Here is a 22,598-nt window from a genome sequence, read left to right as displayed (position 1 = left end):
AACTGCTTTTGCCTCACACAAAACGTGACGCACGATTAAAATAAGTCCCAACCGACGACTTGGGCAAAATTAGTCTTCTAGTTAATTATTAATAATTCCTCTTGCTTTCATTCGGTTAGTGCTTTATCAACTTTTCAGTTCCCACTGGAAAATCCTCTGTATGTTACTTTCCAAAGTAAAAGTTTTCATTCTGAATGGAAAGAATTTTTTTAATTTAAGAAGTACAACTAACACCGTGTACATATTTTCTTTCACCTGTAACATAGCATAACAACATATACCACCACTATCAAACTTTCTTATTTAAATTGCCTTCCTCTTAATTCTTTGTGATTGCAAAACTATATTTTTTCTTTTCCAGTTGAAAGAAGTGGGAAATGGGCGGAGTTAAGGTGACGATGGAGGTGGGAAGCGACGGCGTGGCCGTCATCACCATCTTTAATCCTCCAGTGAACGCTCTTGCTATTCCCAGTAAGCTTATCCCTTTATACTTATTTCGATTTCACTTAATGTGTTTGGATTGGATTTTGATTCGAACTTTGTGTATTGGTGGTTTCAGTTATCGCTGGATTGAAGGAGAAGTGGACTGAAGCGACGATGCGAAACGATGTTAAAGCTATTGTTTTAACTGGTTAGCTCTCTATACCGTTCGGTAATTAGGTGGTTGCTTGTAATTCAGCGAGATCTTCTGTGTTCTACGACTAGGATTCAGGAATTGAGATGATTTATTTCGTCTATAAGTGAAATTTCACTTTCTAAAGAATGTGGTGAAGCGAAGTGTTAGTGATCTGTTGCTTTATGGGATGCTTTATGGATTTATTTATTTATTTATTTGATAACGCTGGTGTTTAGACCAGGTTCTTGCACCTTGACTATTCCACTTGGTGCCTGCTACCTCCCACCAATAGAGGTTCCGGTTAACACTGTGTACCAAGCTTAGTGTCACCGGGGCGTTTTTAGCCAGTCTAAAGTCACACCCGCGCGGCAGTCAAGTTGCGCACTTGACTCAGCATTTCCCAACACTTAGCCAAATTTTCAGCAAGTTTGACCTTAGACGAATTTAGGCAGCAAATGTAAAGATAACACAATCAAATACGGAAAAATCCCAACCTTTGTATTAATTCGAAAATCTACAAAGGAACCCCTCACTTTGCTATGAACACAAGTCGTTCACAGCCCACTTCGTCTAACCAAGATCACAAGTCAATCTTGCACATTAAGACCTGGCCAATGCCCGGCCTTAGCCCCTTTTTGAAACACTTAAAAAACCTCACGTTTCTCTCTTGTTTCCCTTACTTAATTTTACACGAAATTCCCACTTAAAATCTGACTAAGTCCAAAGGCACCTATTTATAGCACATAGGCAGCCTTTGGGACTTGACAGCACATAGACACTTGTTGTCTACAGCTTTTGCCACTTGGCGGGCTAAGACTAAATCTGATCCTAACTTGTAGTTGACATCCCCAACTACATACGCCATTATCTCCACGAAATGATAGTGGATACAAGCACTAGACAGACATGGGTACAAGTAGTTACAAAAAGGAAACCGCCAACTGCTTTGGCATGTGCACTGCATGTGCCCTTTGACTTGGTCAGCTGCTGCACGCCCAAGGCTGGCATTGCGCCCAGCCTTGGCATGACATTGCTCCGCACCAATGCCTTGCCCGCAACCTGTCGCCCATGACATTGCTCCGCACCAATGCCGAGTTTCTGCCTTGCCTATGTCAACCCTTGTTTCACCCGTGACATTGCTTGTATTTTCCTTCACATAGCCTTGTCTTAGCTATTGAAAGCCTTTGTCATCATCCCGCACTGTTCTGCCTTAGCTTAGCCCGCACTTGGCGCTGCCACAACCCAAAAGTGCCCGTGTCATTGACTTTGGCGCGTATGCCGTGCCATGCCACCCTAACTTGCCCACACTGCCTTGTCAAGCCTTTGCCAAGCATGTCTTACTTGCCCCAAGACCTTGGCCAATACTTGCCCACAACAGCCCACATGACAATGTCTTGTCCATTGCCCGCTTGATCGTTTTGCCCGCGCATAGGCCAACGGCAAGGCCATCACGCCCAATCCTTGTCACAGCCGCGCCACGCCCGATGTCAAAGAGTCAGGCCCCTAACACTTAGGCAGATAGGAAGAAATCACCTAGTGTTTCTTTGCCTCACTTGTGATTGAACGTGTTTGTGGTTCTCAGTCCACTTCATTGACCAATAGGCCACATCCTTGGGTGCTTTATGGATTTATTTGAGTTTAATGTTTTTGGTACTTTTGGTGTTTTCCTTAACTCCACCTATGGTGAGTTTTGCATAGCCGGACCAAGGCCTGCCCGGATAAAGTAGGTTGGCGGTTAGTTTAATTTAGTTGTAGTTTGATGAATCATATAGGGCAGTGGCGGATGCATGTAGACCCAAGTGGTGTCACGTGATGCCGCTTCGTCGGAAAATTTTATTTAATTCATTTATGGTAGATTATATGCGAATAGCAAATAATATATAATGGAAATAAAGTGACTCTATTTGCCAAATGCAGTTCTTAGTGCATTCGTCGAGCGTCTAATTTTCCTAGCAAAAGTTGGAGGTTCGGTTCCAACCGCCTGTATTTTCTTTTTCTCGAGCACTTTTTGCTAATAAAAAGTATTCGAACTGCCGACGCTACCTCTAAAATACACTGAACAAACCAATAGACAGACTATTCTATGTTGAAGAAGTGATGAGAATATTCATTTTTAAACCCACAATTCAGAAAAATTCCTTGGCTCGTGGGATTGACGTAAGGGGGAAGAGATGGCTATAACCATGAGCGGCTACGATATTATAAGTTTCTTCCTACGTCGGATGAATTTGGTTAATATTTTTAATGTTATTCCTGCCGAGATTGAAAACATGGCAAAAAGAGTAAGCATTTTTTAAATATTTTTTCGATGTGTTGGCTTGCTACTACTTTACTCGGCTTCCCATCTCTCTCGTCATCCCCCAACTTCTATGAGTCACCCTCGACCGATTAATTGTGACACCGCTTATGAAAAATCCGATATAGAGGTTCTAGTTTTATTGAGACGCAATTGATTGATTTGTGCGCTTTGCTTAATTGTTTATGTGAGTCTTCCGTTGCATCTCATTTTTATGTTCTCTGTATTTTTATTCAGGAAATGGAGGGAGATTTTCTGGTGGTTTTGATATCAATGTTTTTCAGAAGGTTCATGGGACTGGTAGGATTACTTTAATCTCATCTTCGTATAGTTCAAGGTTGTGTCTCAGTGGACATCCGTGTTGAAAAATTGGAATTGGATTAAATCTTGCAGGAGATATTTCTCAAATGCCTGATGTTTCTGTTGATCTTGTGGTGAACACGATGGAAGGTAGTTGACACTGTTTAAATCATATGATTTCAGATCTTTATATATCTCTTTACTTCTCTTGGTGCTTCTCTGTATCATTCTGTAGTCAAATGTTATTTACAAATCTGTCAATCCTGTTGTTTTTTTTAATTTTAGATGGTAAGAAGCCTGCAGTCGCTGCCATAGAAGGACTTGCACTAGGAGGCGGCCTGGAATTGGCATTGGTCTGTGATCACTGTAGCTTGTGCTGTCTATATAACTCTTTTTTTGGTGTGTCAATTAAGTAGTGTACGCTTTTGGCAGGGATGCCATGCACGAATTGCTGCACCACGAGCACAACTGGGGTTGCCAGAGCTCAGTCTCGGAGTCATGCCTGGCTTTGGAGGTAATTCTGCCACATACTGCTCATTGCACTTGATTGTAGGTTTTGAGTTATATCCATTACCAACTGACTAAGCACAAAGACAATGTTTCTTCTTAAGGTACACAACGTCTTCCGAGGCTTATAGGGTTGTCTAAAGCTGTTGAAATGATGATGGTAAGTCATTTATCTTCATATCAGTAAACTAGCTGAAACTTGTGACTAGTGGTGGCAAAATGGTTAAAAGGAAACAGTTAACCACCCATATTATCCACTAAAAAATGGGTCGGATAATGAACTTTTAAAAAACAAGTCAAATATGGATAAGAACCATATTATCCATTTAGAAAATGGATAATTAATGGGTTTAACTTTTACATTTGTAAAGCTTCAAATTGGGGGTTCCTCAAGTTTGGGAGACTAGGAATTCTCCCAAAAGTGATCATATTCAAGAAGCCATGGATAATATGGTTACCCATATTATCCGCCGGTTAACCCGTTTTTTATCCGTATTAAATATGGATCAGGTCGTTTTTCATTATCCGTTTTCGACCCGTCCCATATATGACCCGACCCGTCCGTTTGCCACCCCTACTTGTTACTAGTTTTTTCTTCCTGGTTCTGAACTATTTAGACCCTCAGGTTAATTTATTTGGTCTATCGATTCATTACCAAAGTAAGTGCTGGGCAATCAATGCTGTCCTGCGTGGAACATGTTGTCTAGAACTGTTTACAGTTATTCTTGTCATTAGATATAATTGGAATTCTCTTTATTTTAGCAACTTGCAAACAAAAGGCAGAAATATTATGACGTAATGTCCTACTTAGATGTGAGCATTATTCAACTTCTGGTCGCTTTCTGACCTATGGGTTCTAAAATTTATCTGCTTATCCTCGCAGTGATCTCTTTTTAGTTTCCAATATGTGCTCCATTAACTAGATTGCTTCTGTTCTTACTTAAATTTTGTCAATCAATCAAGCGAATCATCGTGATGGCATTATATATTATAAACAACTTTTGCAGACATCTAAACCAATAATGTCGGAAGAAGGGAAGAAGCTTGGTCTTATTGATGCCATTGCCCCTTCATCAGAGTTGTTAAAAGTATCTAGACAGTGGGCACTCGATATTGCTGAAAGGCGCAAGCCTTGGATGCGTTCCCTTCACAAGACAGACAAAATTGGTTCCCTTTCTGAAGCGCGTGAAGTGTTGAAGGTGGCTAGGCAACAAGTGAAACAGACAGTTAAGAATATGCCTCAGCACTTGGCATGCATTGACGTAGTTGAAGATGGCATCATCCATGGAGGATATCATGGTGTTCTCAAGGTATTATTTCTCGGTCAACGATATTATTGTATTGTAAACACGTTTCTCTGCAGAAAATGTGGATGGTCCAGTTACATACCATGTACGAGATGGCATAACAACTCTTTTTGTATGTTTTGCAGGAAGCTAAAGTATTTAAGGACCTTGTGTTGTCAGATACATCAAAGGGTCTTGTTCATGTATTTTTTGCCCAACGGGCAACATCAAAGGTATGATACGGCAAATCCTGAACCATGAAGGGTATGAATCTGCACTATATGATTTTGTGATGCTAGCTTGAAGGTTGGAGTTCTTCGTAAGCATCTATATTTGAGCAGGCAAAGAATGAATAGGAGAATTGCTGGGATGACTACAACTTATGCACCTTCTCGGTCTTACTTATTCTTTAGTTAACTGCTTTTGCTTTGACTCATTTTCTTGAAATTGCTATTTATTATTAAACTGTAAACTTGATCGCCAATTATCAAAAAAGTTCTTATCTATTAGTAACCTCATGTTCAAGAGATTAACGCATTAGCCGTGGCATGCAAAACTATCTGCTTACGTGCAAAGTCTCTATAAAGAACAATTACAATGAGTGAACTAAGCTAGGGTTTGCTGATTCTTTTCTTTTGCTAATTTAGTTGGGTTGACTCTTCTTGAGGTTTAACGTGTGGAATGGATTTTCATGGTGTGCCTTAATTCGTAAAGTTTATTATCAGTATGATTTCACATGGTGACATAGAGTGTGGATCTTTTTAATGTAATAAACTTGTGCAGTTACTTGTTTATATATATACCATTCTCATTAGTTTTGTATTCTATTTGTTCTGATCCTCTCCCGACTTTTAACTTTTTGAAATATGCAGTTAGATGTCCGCACTCCCTTTGAATCATTCAATTCTTTCTTCTTTCTGGATGACCTTTTGATTTGTTATTGGGCAGGTACCCTTCGTCACTGATATTGGTCTCAAACCTAGGACGGTCAAGAAAGTTGCTGTAATTGGTGGAGGTTTAATGGGTTCAGGCATAGCTACAGCTCTTGCTCTTAGTAACACATTTGTTGTACTCAAGGAAATTAATTCCGAGTATCTTCAGAAGGGGATGAAAGCTATTGAAGGTTGTTGATACACTCTTTGACTACAGTTAACTTACTTATTTCTAGTCATTTAGTCAGTGACGGTGAGAATTGCAAAATCATGGTGGTCTTGACCAGTTTATTTTCTTACAGTCCTTTAGTTGTCCTGAAATGTAGAAACTTATGGGGACGCATCTTATATTACAGAAAATGTCCGTGGACTGGTAGCTAGAAAGAAATTGCCACAGGGCAAAGCAGATAAAGCCCTTTCAATGGTTAAAGGTGCATTGGGTTACTCAGATTTTAAGGATGTGGATGTGGTCATAGAGGTGAGTTTCTAAACTTATGTTTGGCTGTTAAATGTTCACATAATTGTTTCCTCTTTTCTCATTTCTTCTTCACTAGGCTTCTTTTTCACCCTACTACTGGAACAATGCTGATGATCAGAATTTTCCATACTTAATTTGCTGCAACTCTGGCGGCCTCATCTTGTTTGCAGGCTGTAATTGAAAATATTCCGCTAAAACAGAAAATATTCAGTGAAATTGAGAAGGTGTGCCCTCCACATTGTATTTTGGCAAGTAACACATCCACTATCGACCTCAATGTTATTGGAGAAAATACCAGATCCAAGGATAGGATTATAGGGGCCCACTTTTTCAGGTACAAAGTCATGCATGGCAAAGTTTTGTATAGTAGTTATTAATCTGAGGGAAATATGACCACTTAAAGAATAGGATGTACATACAATTTCAAAAAATAAAATAAAACAATGTGAAACAAAATGTGATATTTTATACTTGCTCGTGAAACTAGCTTGAAGGGACAAGGGTGTTATCACATATATTATACCTGCCTTTCTCTTTATTTATTGCGCTTAAGGGATTTTTAAAAGTAAAAGCTAATTTACACTGACACCCAGGAAGCATATTGCTGTGTCTGAATGCAGCAACATGAATAGTAACGTAAATGGTCCTTTTAGAAGAGGGTAATTCTTATGTTTTAAGTTATGTAACAAATCCTTGAGATAGAGCTGCAGGCAATTACTACGGGAGCATCTTTTTCTGCTCCAACTGCTAACTTGGTTTTTGCCGTGGTCAGTCCTGCTCACATTATGCCTCTGCTGGAGATAGTACGAACAGAGAAGACATCTGCGCAAGCAATTCTTGACCTTATGGCTGTTGGCAAGGCAATTAAGAAAGTGCCTGTTGTGGTGGGAAATTGTACTGGCTTTGCTGTCAATAGGACCTTCTTTCCCTACGCCCAGGGTGCACATATTCTGGCCAATCTAGGAGTGGATGTCTACAGGATCGATGCGCAAATCACCAACTTTGGTCTCCCTATGGGTCCATTCCAGTAATTCTCTTCCTTATTAAATTATCAGACATGGTTATAATTTTCATGCAAGAGAACACATAAATACAAACTGGGCAATTTATCTCCGCAGATGCTATTCTTCATTGTTTCTTTAGCTTATAACAGCTTTAGGATGATTTCTCTCTCCGTTCCTTTTGGTTTGTTTCAAAAAGATTGACATCTTTTTACATATTTGGAAATGCTTTAATTTGCACATCCCCATTTTACCTTTAATGTCATGGTCCTATAAGAATGACATGGCATGATGAATACCACAAGATTTTAAGGTATTTCTTGTAGGTTATATACATTTATCTTATGAGCAGTGTTGTGAAGAGCCTGAAGCGAGAAAAAGCGACAAACCCAATTTCGCTTAAAACGAGAAGCGAGAAGCGAAGCGCTCGCTTTTTTGAAGTGAAGCGAAATTTTTAAAAAAAAGTAAAAAAATATTGCATAGACAATACATGTAATTGTAAGCAAATGTTCAATACTTCTCTGTTAATAACTGGAATTCTCTGTTAATAACTGGAAAAATTGGGCAGTAAAATTCTGGAAAAAATTCGCCAGCATTTCGCTGCTTTTTGGACGTTTAGAAAGAAAAAGAATAAGAAGAAGAAGAAGAAGAAGAAGAATGGAAATCAGAAGTTCAGAACATACCTGTTGAAGTCTTGAACTTGAAGTTGAAGAAGAAGAAGAACAACCCTAGTTGATGCTTTGAGATTCTTTAAGAAATCAGAAGTAGATGAAGAAGAAGTCGTTGCTGTTGGAAGTTGAAGAATACTAGTCGCTGTTGTTGAAGATCAGTGTTTAATCCAAAAAACTTGTTTTTAATAAAATAGGGTTGGGTATTTTAATACAGAGAAGCGGACGCTTCTTCGCTTCGCTTCGCTTTCCCCGCTTCTCGCTTTTTACAGAGAAGCGGTCGCTTTTACTGACCTGAGTCGCTTCAGCAAGCTGAAGCGCTGCCTTTCACGCTTCGCCTCGCTTCTCGCTTAAAGCGATGAAGCGAGCGCTTTTTTAAACACTGCTTATGAGTCAAAAGTCTCTTAGTCATACACCCTCGTATAAAATGCTCTAGATGATAGAAATTCTCAAATGCATCCTTTGACAGAATATAAGTGATGATTTTGTTCGAATCTAGTTGTCTATACATCAAAGTAGTAAAAAGGATTGCAGATTCTTTGAATTGTTAGAGGCATTTACTGTCTGATGTAAGATTAAGAGTATGTTCGAAAACAGTTTTTCCGATGCTACCACAAAACACAAGAAAAATTAGAGAGAGCAGCATGTACATTCCATTATATGTTAGAGCCCAAGTGCAATGTCTCCTATCCCTTTAGTTTGGTTGGAATTTGATGAATGCTATAGTATACTGCATTTGCTTGCTTAGAAATTAAGAAGGAAAACAGAGGGAAAATGGCATTTTTTCATTAGTCACTGTATTAACTGGTGTTTGTTGGCTCCAGTGGCGGAGCCACATACACCAAAGGGGTGTCGACCGACACCCCTTCGCCGGAAAATTACACTGTAGAGCTAGGTAATATTTTTAAAAATATGTAAATATACTATATAATGACACCCCTTGACTTCTTGATGAGTTTATTTCTTTATGTTTTGACTCCCCTTAAAGAAAATCCTGGCTCCGCCACTGGCTGGCTCACATGGCATGCTTGGGTACTTGCTTTAACATCTTGCAGGCTTCAGGATTTAACAGGATATGGAGTGGCTGTTGCTGTAGGGAAAGAATTTGGGTCAGCTTTTTCTGATCGAACATTTAAGTCTCCATTGATCAACCTTCTTATAAAAAGTGGTCGAAATGGTAATGTTGCAAATTTGATCCTTTGGGTTGCTGGTTCTGAGGTCTTGCTTTCCACCATTGACACAGGTATTGCAGGTAAAAATAATGGAAAAGGATACTACATTTACGAAAAGGGAAGGAAGCCAAGACCTGATTTTACGGTGCTTCCAATTATTGAGGAATCAAGAAGGCTCACCAACGTAATGCCTGGAGGAAAGGTATCTCTATCTAAGAAAAAGGGTTTAAAGAATTGAGGACTTGACTATTAGCTCAGAGGGTCCTGTTGTTTCTAACTTATATGAGAATAATCAGTGCGTTTTTTTGTTTTGGAATTTTCTTGCAGCCAATATCTGTCACTGACCAAGAAATTGTTGAGATGATACTCTTTCCAGTTGTGAATGAGGCATGTCGTGTTTTGGATGAGGGGATAGTAGTCCGAGCATCTGACCTTGATGTCGCATCCGTCCTTGGAATGAGTTTCCCATCTTACCGGTTAGTTATCTATGCTTCTGCTGGAAACCAGCAGTCATATGTTACCCTCCATATTAAAGTCGGATTACTTATTGAAACTTGTGCTAACTGATTACTATTCAGAGGTGTAGACAATGGGAACTAAACATGAAATCTTCACAAAGCTTTCAATACAATGAGAGTAGATCGAACTCTTAACCAAGAGACATGAAGATAATTACCAAAAAAGGGGGGGGGGGGGGGGGTTAGGTAGAGTGGAAATGATGGAAGATTGGCAGTCTTCTTAAAACATAAAATAGCTTTAATTGATCCTTAACTCTTGACACTTAAAGATGAGAAATCATGACTGGGTTTTCTAGCAATTGTGCTAACATTTTGTATCTGTTAATATTATCTCTATCAAAATTTAAACATTTTTCTACAATATGATTTTGACAATGATTCTGTTTTTGGCAGAGGTGGTATTGTTTTTTGGGCTGACACTGTTGGAGCGGGCCGTATATATAGAAGTCTCAAGAAGTGGTCTGAACTATATGGTAATTTCTTCAAGCCCTCAAGGTTCTTGGAAGAGAGAGCGACAAAGGGCATCCCCTTGGTAAGAACTTGATCTCATCTCCATGATTCATTTTTAGATCTTTCTAGCTGTCCGTTGTACCTTAGCTTCAAGTTTGGTCATTGTGTCTATTAATTTTGAAATATTATCACATACAACCGATTAAAAAAAAATTAATATGCATATACAGTTGAATTCCAATTATTGATGACTTTGATAATCAGATTATCATAAGTGTCTGATAAAAATAATCACCAGTCTGAGCTCCCATTGTTGCCAAATCAAAGAAAATAAAGGGTGTTAGTCATGTTCTTTGGAGGAGGAATGAAGTAGAAGAGGACGAGAGGTAATGTTAGCTGTTGCATTGCCACTATTGCTCAACCTCATCGATATGTGGTCAACCTGGAACAAAAAGTTGCCACTGACTGCTGGCAATTGTGTGCATTTTAACTCGGATTGCTTGCTGTTGTGTTGTGTACATATGTTAAAATCATTACTTATTGGTATCATTTCTTGTGCTGCAGAGTGCACCTGCTTCTACATCTTCAGCTTCAAGGTCACGCATTTAAGCACAATATAGAATGTTCCTACATCTGGGAAACAAGCATGTATTTGAAATATAGAAAGGTATCACTTTCTCAGAGGCGGATCTAGGATTTAATGTTCATGGGTTCCTGTAACGATCTCGAGTAAATTTTCAATAGTAACTGGGTTCCATTCAAGCATTTATACATATTTAGTAAATTTTTCGAAAATATTTTCACTGTTTGAACAAAATTTACTGGGTTCACGTGAACCCGGTTGTGTGTTAATCTTTCTCTTGTTAGGAAGTTTTTTTTCTATTTGATTAATGCAATTCTTGTTTATGGCTCATACATTAATGTACTCTTAAGAATAGGCAAGATGGTTATAATTGCACTTTGACAATGTAAATCACTAAGCTTTCAAATTGATCACTTTTGTTCTGTCATTCATTTCTAATGTAGTATTATTCTTTCTCGTTTCTACTTCTCTCTCCACCCTGTACTAGGGGTGGATGTTTGGGCAGTTCGAGTTAAATATTAAAATTGTTGTCTGGATTTTTGATTTTCAAATTGAAGAAATTACTACAATCTAAATAAGTTCGAATTTGATTAGATTTTTAGTTCGGTTTCGAATTAATCTGTTTGGACGTGTCGAATTTTCGGTTTGAACTTCTTCTTCTTACAAAAATAAACATCCAAATAAAGTATTTGTATCAAATTGAAATAGTTTCTCATTCCAATCAGAATTATTCAAATAAAGTATTCATGGAAGTAATGAAACCATTATCAAGAGAATGCAACAGAAGCATTAATAAGGCTCTAAGAATTAACAATTCTAACATATATGGACTAATATCTGATGGATATGGTATTAGACTTATTAATATTAGGTATAAGGGCAATGATATAATGTTTAATGGGTACAGCTAAATATAGTGTATTAAAACTTTAAATTTTCAGGTATCGAAAAGTTGAATTCCAAATCCAAAATCCTATCCGTGCTTTGAAAATTTTAAATATTAAACTCGAAATTCAATCTTTAATTCAAAAATTCAAACCAAAAATTCAAAAAATTTAAATTTCGATTTGAATTTCAGGTTTGCCCAAACTATGCCCATCCCAAATTCTTGGAATCAATCAATGATCATATCCTATTTTCTATGGTTTTCTGCTCGCCCGTCGTTTCATTGCACGAGGGTCCCTCCTTCCCCCTCTCCAAAGTGTGATGGTTCATTTGTCCCTTAATATTCTTTTTTTTCTTTTTCCTATTATGTGTTCATCCCTTTGTTATGCATATTAAAACGAAATGAACATAATAATGGAGGATGGTACTGAATTCCATTACGAAGATTACAACCTCAAAAGAGTTTGACAAAATAACTCACTCTCTCCTTTACTTTATCTTCTTGACTAAATTCCATATCGACCTCGCATTATGCAGAAAATAGTGTTTTTGTGTTCAGGCACCTCAGATCCTATCCCCCACCCTGCATAAATAAGTTTAACAGATTATGATGAAGGACCAAGCGAGAGAACATTCAAACTTCTCATCATGAGAGAAACGCTTGCAAGAGCATTGTTGCTTCACAAATACTATTACGGAAAAGGGTAAAAAATACCCCTTTACTATGCGAAAAAGATCATATATATCCTCCTTTATACTATCGGTTCATAATTACCCTACGTTATAAAACTAGTGCAAAAATAACCTTCCTCTGTTAGAGTGTCCACCATGTCTAGTACCATCCCACATGGCCCGGCGTTTTGCTGACATAGATGCAACGTGGCAATGCCACGTCACTGCCCCTCCTCATTTAATCCCCTCCCCTTACTTCATCCTCTCTGTAATTGCACAATTCTTAAAGATGAATCACAAAAAATTCTCAAAAAGTAAATTAGCTAAACATGAATCCCAATTTTCTTTACTTATCTAAATTTTCCTTAAAGATCTCATTTTTATTTATTAAAACACATAAAGATGCAATCTTTGAACCTTATTAGCAACAACTGAAGCTCCTAACAAAGTTGGGTATTTGATGATGAACGGGTCTTGGAAATAAATTAGGCTACATTTTGGGCTTCCATCAAATCCCAATCCGTTTTTAGGGTAGAAATGGCGTGGGATAGTCACTTTTTAACATGGTATTTAGTTTTTATCCAGTATTTTTAATGCTGAGCAAAAATAGCCACTACTCTATTAAAATTAATACGAAAAGACATTTTTACCCTTTTTTTTATGAGTGTTGTGTAAATATTAAGGATATGGTGTCCTTAACATTTACACTGCACATATGAAGTTAAGGACATGATGTCCTAAAGTTTAACAACGGAAGTTACAAATACAGGACACTCTGTCCTTAATATTTACACAGCATTCATGAAGTTAAGGACACCATGTCCTTAATATTTACACAATACTTATAAAGTTAAGGACATTATGTCCTTAACATTTACACTGCACATATGAAGTTAAGGACACCATGTCCTTAATATTTACACTGCACATATGAAGTTAATGACACGAGGTCCTAAAGTTTAACAATAGAAAATGCAAATACAAGTTAAGGACATTATGTCCTTAACATTTACACTGCACACATTAAGTTAAGGACGTCATGTCCTTAATATTTACACTGCACATATGAAGTTAATGACATAATGTCCTAAAGTTTAATAACAAAAGGTGTAAATACAGGACACTTTGTCCTTAATATTTACACAGCATTCATGAAGTTAAGGACACCATGTCCTTAATATTTACACAGCACCCATGTCTAGCACATGGGTATTTTCGACCGGACGGATAAAAATTTATTAAATACTGGCTAAAGAGTAAATACATTTTAAACAGTGGCTAAAGAGTAAAGACATCTCTAATTAGTGGCTAACTGTGCACTTCTCCCGTTTTTGGCTCATCCATTTCCAAGCTTTTGGATCCTCTTGGGTTTAGTCTCTATTTTGAAGGTTCCGGTCATGGCTTTTTGCGCCTTGGCGTCAAGTCTGAGCCACTCGGCTTTATTTGCATCGTCGTTAAAATTTTCATTTTTGGTGAATTTTCTCTTCTGGGAATCCACCTTGAATGAAAACTAAGGAATATCAAAAAAATTAAGAGAGAAAAGGAAAATGAAAAAGTGTGATTCAGAGAGAATAAGGCTGTGAATGGTTATGGAGTGAATGGAAATATAGAGAAAATTCGAAATACGTGTACTTCCATGAAAGGTAGCTCTTTCTCTGTCATGCTTTCCTGAATTTCTTCAAGAAGAGGACGGGGGACAGTGATGGGTTTGTGATATGCAGAGGAGGGGATGCTAATGGAGGGTTGTGGTGGTGAGTTAAAACTGATGATTGTAATTATGGTGGTTAGGTGATATTAGGGCTGATGGTTGGGTGAAGGGGAAGGTGGTGGTAGACGAGGTTAAATAGGGTTGGGCAGTGATGTGGCATTACCACGTGGCATGTACCTCAGCAAAACGTCAGGCCACGTGGTACTGGACATGGTGGACACTCTAGCAGAGGAAGGGTATTTTTGCACTAGTTTTATAATGTCAGGTAGTGATGAATCGATAGTATAACAGAGTGTATATATGATCTTTTTCGCTTAATAAAGGAGTATTTTTGACTATTTTCTGATACTATTATAATTTCAATACGTCGTCATTATTCTTTAATGTGAAAGTCGTGATATCAATATGTCATTATTATAATTAACGTGAAATACTGTGATATCAAAAAATATAGGAAAAAGGGTCAAAAATATCCCTCTGCTATTATTTATTGTCTAGATTGTATACGGTCGAAATAGAGCTCGCCTACGACATGGTAGGTTCTGATTCGGAACGTGACAACAAGGGCTGAAGATCGACCTCGAGTCCCACCGAGCTAGAACCCGGGGTCAGAACACCTTCCTTCGAGATCATTGAGTCCGAGACCCCGGAGTCGACCTTAGCCCCGAACGAGCCCAAAGAAACATTGTTAAAATAACCAACAGAAGATCGAAATATCCGTGACCGATCGGATATTACGGCGGGAATCTCGACGTGTATCAGTAAGTAACCGGTAATCAGCAAATCAAGGGATTTTTACCTTTTATAGAATTGTACCTAAAGTAGGACTCCGCTGCTATAAAAAGGGGTGTCTGATAGTTCATTTGATACATTATAACCCACATTCCAAAGTAATATATCATTATTATTTCTCTTTAAGCTCTTATTCTTCTATATCCTGACACCGATCGAAGCGTACCTGGCTCGAGGGTGATTAACCTTCCAAAGCTAAGATTGTTCAATTCGTGTGGTTTGCATTTATTTTTTCATTATTTATTTCAATTACATTCTAATTCATCGTTTTGTATCAAGTTAATCCACGTATCCTTAAAACCACTTACAAATTCAATTGTTATCCGATTTTGAGGGTAAACAGTTTGGCACCCACCGTGGGGCTAAGGATAATAGTGGTTATTTGATACAAATCTCCACAACACACACTACTTTACACATGTTCTTTGAAGTGTCTCTAATTTCAGGTTAAAACTCAAAATATCGAACTCTCAACCAGCACCCCTACATGTTGACAACGAGTCCGGTCATCACGGTGAAAATAACAACATAGCGTCCGGTGACGAGATACAGCCCGTTGATCCTATCGAAATTCCGGTCGCAGACCCAATTGACGCTAATTCGCATGTGGCTATCGACACAAACCTACCTACCGACCCCGAGAATTGTGTCTGGGGTAGAGTCCTATCGGCGACTCAAAATACACAAAACGTTGGCGGATACAGGATCGGTTTAAGGGTGATCTTCGCAATGCTATAGGCTCAACATGCGGTGATAACTCAGTTATAGAATCAAAGCCGCGCACCGAGCAGAGTTGAGCCCGGTCTACCCCGGGAAGCCACCCACAGGGATAAACCGATCACAGATAGGTCGAATGAAAATGAATCGAGGGCTAACCTCGAGATCATAAAGATGCTCGAGGAACTGACAAAACGAGTGGAATCAGGGGAGAAGAAAATCGAAGCTAATGACAAAAAGGTGAAAACCTACAATTCCAAGGTAGACCAAATCCCAGGAGCACCGCGGATATTGAAAGGCTTGGATTCCAAGAAGTTCGTGCAAAAACCTTTTCCTCCGAGTGCGGCTCCGAAGACAATCCCTAAGAAATTCCGCATGCCCGAGATTCCTAAATATAACAGAACGACCGACCCAAATGAGCATGTAACCTCAGGCATATGTGCCATCAAAGGGAACGGCTTGGAGGGTGATGAGATTGAGTCTGTCCTGTTGAAGAAGTTCGGGGAGACCCTGTCAAAGAGAGCTATGATATGGTATCATAACTTACCTCCTAATTCTATTGACTCATTTGCTATACTTGTAGATTCTTTTGTGAAAGCACACGCTGGGGCCATCAAGGCCGAAACCAGAAAGTCGGACCTTTTCAAAGTGAAACAGAAGGATAACGAGATGCTCAGAGAGTTCGTGTACCATTTTCAAATAGAACGGATGGACCTGCCATCAGTCGCTGATGATTGGGCCATTCAGGCTTTCACCGAAGGACTCAATATTCGAAGCTCGATGGCTTCACATCAGTTAAAACAAAACCTGATAGAATATCCGGCCGTTACTTGGGCCGGCGTGCATAACCGGTATCAATCAAAAATCAGAGTCAAAGATGATAAACTTGGGCCCCCTTCGGGGTCTGTTTATCCCGTCAGATCCATCGATAGAGCCAAAAGATATATTGATCGTGAACCGAGATCGAGCAGGGATCGTTATCAACCATACAATGGGGATCGAAGGGGTAACGGATCCGGGAGAAATCCCACAAGAAGTGAAAGTATAAGTGATCGAGGTCAAAGTAACCGGGAACTCATGGGAAAGAACGGTTTTGGCAGGCCTATCGGGCCCAAGGAAGCATTGAGGTTATTGGAATACAACTTTAACGTCGATGTTGCTGCCATTGTATCAGCTATCGGACACATCAAGGACACCAAATGGCCTCGACCTCTACAATCTGATCTGTCCCAAAGGGATCCTAACCAGATGTGTAAATATCACGACACTCACGGCCATAGAACGGAGGATTGCCGACAGTTGAGAGAGGAAGTAGCCCGACTATTCAATAATGGGCATCTTCGAGAATTCCTGAGTGACCGAGCCAAGAATCATTTCAGGAATAGGGATTCTAACAAACAGACCGAACAAGAAGAACTGCAACACGTCATTAACATGATCATCGGTGGGGTCGATGTCCCTCAGGGGCTGATGTTGAAGCGCACCAAAGTATCCATCACGAGGGAAAAACGGACTCGAGATTACATACCGGAAGGAACCCATCTTTCAACGACGAGGACGCAGAAGGGATCGTGCAGCCCCACAATGATGCACTGGTAATATCTGTATTCGTAAATAAATTTTAAGTTAAGCGTGTGTTAATTGATCCAGGTAGCTCAGTCAACATCATCCGATCAAGGGTCGTGGAGCATCTCGGTCTACAAGACCAAATCGTGCTTGCAGTCCAAGTTCTAAACAGATTTAATATGGCATATGAAACCACTAAGGGTGAGATAACATTACCGGTGAATACCTCCGGGACCATCCAGGAAGCTAAGTTTTAGGTAATCGAAGGAGATATGAGGTACAACGCTTTGTTCGGAAGGCCATGGATCCACAACATGAGGGCAGTACCCTCGACTCTGCACCAAGTGTTAAAATTCCCAACACCAGGTGGGATTAAAATAATCTACGGAGAACAGCCAGCCGCAAAGGAGATATTTGCGGTCGAAGAGGCAATCCCGATATCCGCACTTGCAACGACAAAGGGGCCGAGTTCGGTCACAAAGACAGAAACTAAATAGCAATTACCGACATCAGCTCCGACCCAACCGGAGAAATATGGGACTGATGAAGACGATGATTACGGGGTACCCAGGTCTTTTATAGCCCCCTATGATTCCGATGCCACTAAATCGACGGTTGAGAAGCTGGAACAGGTCATATTGGTCGAGCATCTACCCGATCGAAAGGTATACCTGGGCACGGGGTTAAGTCCCGAGCTCAGGAAAAAACTCATTCAGTTTATTATAGCTAACATAGATTATTTTTCTTGGTCCCACCTTGACATGACAGGGATCCCGCCGGAAATAACCACTCATAAGCTAAGCCTGGAACCGAAGTCCCATCCGGTGAAGTAGAAGAGGAGACAGGTCAAACATGCTTTCATCAAGGATGATGTATCTATACTCCTTAAAATAGATTCCATTCGGGAGGTTAAATACCCGGATTGGTTAGCGAACATAGTGGTAATCCCTAAAAAGGAAATAAATTAAGAATGTGTGTAGACTATAAAGATGTGAATAAGGCATGTCCCAAGGACTCTTTCCATTTGCCCGACATCGATCGCATGATCGATGCCACGGCTGGCCACGAGATCCTCAGTTTTCTCGATGCGTACTCCGGGTACAGCTAAATACGGATGGACCCGGGTGATCAGGAGAAAACCTCTTTCATCACTAAATACGATACATACTGCTATAACGTGATGCCGTTCGAATTAAAAAATGTTGGTGCCACTTACCAACGCCTAATAAACCGTATGTTCAAGGAACAAATAGGAAAATCAATGGAGGTTTACATTGACGATATGTTGGTTAAGTCTCTGCGAGCAGAGGACCATTTAAAGCATTTGTAGGAAACCTTCAGCATATTGAAGAAATACAATATGAAGTTGAACCCAGAGAAATGTGCGTTTGGAGTTGGATAGGGCAAATTCCTCGGATTCATGGTATCCAACTGGGGAATCGAGATCAACCCCGACAAGATCAAAGTCATCGAAGATTTCACGGTTGTGGACAACGTGAAGGTCATGCAAAGATTTACCGGGCGCATAGCTGCCCTGGGGTGATTTATCTCGAGGTCATCTGACAAGAGCCACCAGTTCTTCATACTATTGAATAAGATAAATAACTTCTCCGACCCCGAAGTGCCAACGGGCCCTGGAGGAACTCAAGCGATATCTATCGAGCCCGCTGCTGCTTTACACGCCGAAGATAGACGAACAACTATTCTTGTACTTGGCAGTGTAAGAGATAGCGGTAAGTGGAGTCCTGGTCCGGGAAGAACAAGGTACACAATTTCCAATTTACTATGTTAGCAGGACCTTAAGTGAGGCCGAAACTAGGTACCATCACCTAGAAAAGCTGGCGCTCGCTTTGCTAAGCGCCTCTAGAAAGCTAAAATCATACTTCCAGTGTCACCCCATATGTGTCGTGACTACTTACCCATTGAGGTATGTTATGAATAAGCCCGAGCTCTTGGGCCAGTTGGCCAAATAGGCCGTGGAAATCAGTGGGTACGATATTGGATATCGACCCCATACCGCCATTAAGTCTCAAATTTTGGCAGACTTTGTGGCCGACTTTACGTCGGCCCTAATACCCGAGGTTGAAAGAGAGTTATTAATCAACCCAGGAACCTCTTCGGGGATCCGAATCCTCTTTACAGATGATGCCTCGAACGCAAAAGGGTCCGGACTTGGCATCGTGTTGAAGCCACCAACATGCAATATAGTTAGAAAATCTATTAGGACTGTGAAATTGACTAACAACGAGGCCGAATATGAGGCCATGATTGAAGGTCTCGAACTAGGGGGTAGAGGTGATCGAAGCCAAGTATGACTCCCTCCTTGTGGTAAACAAAGTTAATAGGACGTTCGAGGTCAGAGAAGAACGAATGCAAATGTACATGGATAAGTTGCAGGTAACATTACATCAGTTCAAAGAATGGACTTTGCAACACGTACCTCAGGATCAAAACAGTGAGGCCGATGCCCTTGCTAACTTAGGGTCATCGGTCGAGGATGACGAGTTCAACTCGGGGGCAGTCGTACAAATTATGAGATCGGTAGTGGAAGAAGGCCATGTTGATATTAACTCAACGAGCCTAACTTGGGATTGGAGAAATAAATATATAGAATATCTGAAGACCAGAAAACTACCCCGGATACAAAACAATCGAGGGCCCTACGTACAAAGGCAGCCCTGTTTAGCCTGTCCGAAGATGGAACCCTATTCAGAAGAACATTCGATGGCCTACTCGCGATATGTCTAGGACTAGGGGATACCGAGTACGTTTTGAGGGAAATCCACGAAGGCACCTGTGGAAATCATTCAGGCGCCGAATCATTGGTTCGAAAAGTGATCAGAGCCAACTACTACTGGATAGATATGGAAAAGGACGTGAAGGAGTTCGTACAAAAATGTGATGAATGTCAAAGACACGCTCCGATGATTCATCATCCCGGGGAGATGCTGCATTCAGTTTTTTTTGCAATGGCCGTTCATGAAGTGGGGAATGGATATCGTTGGTCCCCTTCCATGGGCACCTGGTAAGGCTCAATTTATATTTGTTTATGACTGATTATTTCTCTAAGTGGCATATAAAAAGGTCAGGGAGAAAGAAGTCATCGATTTCATTTGGGACCACATCATATGCCGGTTCGGAATACCGGCCGAGATCGTATGCAACAATGGGAAACAATTCATCGACAGCAAGGTAAGCAAATTTCTCAAAGATCATAAGATCAAAAGGATACTATCAACACCCTACCACCCTAGTGAGAACGGACAAGTAGAATTGACCAACAAAACCATACTCCAAAACCTCAAAAAAGGTTGACCGACGCCAAAGGAAAATGGAAGGAAATTCTACCTGAAGTCCTATGGGCATACTGTACGACCTCAAAGTCCAGTATCGGGGCCACCCCATTCTCACTGGTTTACGGCGCCGAAGCTCTAATACTGGTCAAAGTCGGAGAACCGAGCATGAGATTCCGATATACAACCAAGGAATCAAACGACGAGGCTATGAATACGAGCCTAGATCTATTAGACTAAAGGCGCGAAGCAGCCCTTGTCCGGTTGGCCGCACAAAAATAGCGGATCGAGAGATATTACAATCGAAGGGCCAACCTTCGACATTTCAATATTGGGGAATTGGTGTTGAGGAAGGTCACGCTAAATACCCGGAACCCAAACGAAGGGAAGTTGGGACCAAACTGGGAAGGCCCTTATCAAATTATCGAGATCACCGGTAAAGGATCGTACAAACTTGGAATAATGAACGACGAGCAACTACCGAACAACTGGAACATAGCTCACTTGAAGCGATACTACTGCTAAGGTACGACCCCATTCATTTCTTTTATTTTGAACTAACACTTGAAGGTAACAAACAAGGACCGATAATACTTTTTAGGCTTGAAAGCACGCGTTGCACTCTTTTTCCCTTGAACCGGTTTTGTCCCAAATGGGTTTTACGGCAAGATTTTTAACGAGGCAACAGTAAATCGTGCTAACTTAGAATCGATGCCGGTTACGAACCGATATCGAAGATCACGACAACTGTATTCGAGGCCTCTCTACAATAGGCCCCGAACACTGGGGGCATTACCCTCGGATAACAACTTTAGCAAGGAAAGAAACTTTATGATTGAATGGTCTCGGCTCGATCGATAGGATTTAGTGTAAGGGCCAAACGGTCAAATGAACCGTGCCCGCATAGACTGCTCGATCCCTGGCACAAAGCTTGTACATATGTGTAACTATTATGCACAAGAATAAAAAGAAGTTTCTAACTTGCGGTTAAATATTTTGTCCCTTAAGAATTTCTCTCTTTTTTCTTTCCTCTTAAGGAATTTCCTACATCCGATCCCCTAAAGGTATCGAGCCAAACGGTCGCCTTTATTCGGTTCAAACGATCACTCCCAATTGGGGACTGCCATCCAAAAACAAACTCGGACGGCTCGGGCTGAGGGAGCCCGAGGGCACAAGACCTATTAGGTAACGCCCAAACCTTAAAGGCTGCAACCATTCCCATTCAGGGACTGTTATCTTAGGCAAAGCCCGGATAACTCGAGGGCACAAGACCTATTAGGCAACGCCCGAACCTTAACGGCTACGACCATCCCTATTCGAGGATTGTTATCTTAGGAAAATCCCGGATAACTCGGGGTAACAAGCCCACTGGCCAACACCCGAACTAAAGGCTACAGCCGTATTAAAATGGCTTGGAGACGTCCGATACCCATAACAAAAAACAAGGCCTTCAAAATTTCATAACCGGTTCTAAAGGCTACCCTCGACAAACTATAATCTAAAAAATCATAAGTACTTTGGGGAAAAAGTTTATGGTCATACCGAATCAGAAAACGTTTCCGGTCATACCGAACCCCCACGATGCCTTATACAAAATAATGTCGAAGGCAAGCCCTGTTCGAACCTCCGAACATGACCTAACTATCTTATTCTAAGGCATTCCGATCTTTGAAAACATAAAGAATAAAGCAAAGGAAAACAAAATTCTTAAACTGTCGAAGGGAAAAACAAGCCTTGTATATTATATACAGTCTTTACAAAGGCCAAATGGCCTTACCAAAAAATACAAAAGTACACAAGTACAAAAACAACAAAAAAACACAAAATTTCTACAAAGGCATCTAAATAGCCTGGTCTTCTTCACCCTCGGGTCTATTGGAACCCTCAGAGTCTTTTTTTTCTTCTTCGAGGTAGGCCAATATTTTGGCCTCGGCCTCGAGCCCCTTATCGACTTCGATCTTGGCCGATAGATTGAAACCCCGAGCATGAATCTCCTAGAGGGCCTCTCTTCGCGACTGCCATTTCTCATAATAACCAATGTCCTTCAAGAGATCCTGGGCCACCTCGGCATCGGCCTTGTATTGGGCCACCATCTCGTCGACATCGGCTTTAACCACCACTTTCGCCGACTTGGCCGTTTCAAGCTCCTTGGCCATAA

The 22,598-nt window shown here is 40.4% G+C and overlaps 1 protein-coding gene across 1 annotated transcript; it reads left to right on the top strand.

Moving 5' to 3' along the window:
- The first annotated feature begins 281 nt into the window (after positions 1 to 281).
- LOC104091880 (peroxisomal fatty acid beta-oxidation multifunctional protein AIM1-like) lies at positions 282 to 11,238 on the top strand. The gene is made up of 18 exons (XM_009597327.4): positions 282 to 471; positions 560 to 631; positions 3,150 to 3,212; positions 3,306 to 3,362; positions 3,498 to 3,565; positions 3,645 to 3,726; positions 3,824 to 3,879; positions 4,727 to 5,029; positions 5,152 to 5,238; positions 5,954 to 6,128; positions 6,294 to 6,415; positions 6,586 to 6,749; positions 7,188 to 7,442; positions 9,140 to 9,261; positions 9,337 to 9,458; positions 9,584 to 9,732; positions 10,168 to 10,306; positions 10,789 to 11,238. Exons 1-18 carry the CDS (start codon positions 378 to 380, stop codon positions 10,831 to 10,833), a joined length of 2,175 nt encoding a protein of 724 aa, XP_009595622.1. The 5' UTR covers positions 282 to 377; the 3' UTR covers positions 10,834 to 11,238.
- The last annotated feature ends 11,360 nt before the right edge of the window (positions 11,239 to 22,598 follow it).

Source organism: Nicotiana tomentosiformis, chromosome 11, assembly GCF_000390325.3.
Source record: "Nicotiana tomentosiformis chromosome 11, ASM39032v3, whole genome shotgun sequence".
Lineage (NCBI taxonomy): Eukaryota > Viridiplantae > Streptophyta > Magnoliopsida > Solanales > Solanaceae > Nicotiana > Nicotiana tomentosiformis.
This window is presented reverse-complemented; position numbering and strand designations above follow the sequence as displayed.

Coding starts and splice junctions, on each gene's coding strand:
- LOC104091880 (XM_009597327.4), top strand. CDS start 378: ATGGGCGGAGTTAAGGTGACGATGGAGGTGGGAAGCGACGGCGTGGCC. Junction 3,363..3,497: donor TGTGGTGAACACGATGGAAG/GTAGTTGACACT, acceptor TTTTAATTTTAG/ATGGTAAGAAGCCTGCAGTC. Junction 5,239..5,953: donor CCCAACGGGCAACATCAAAG/GTATGATACGGC, acceptor GTTATTGGGCAG/GTACCCTTCGTCACTGATAT.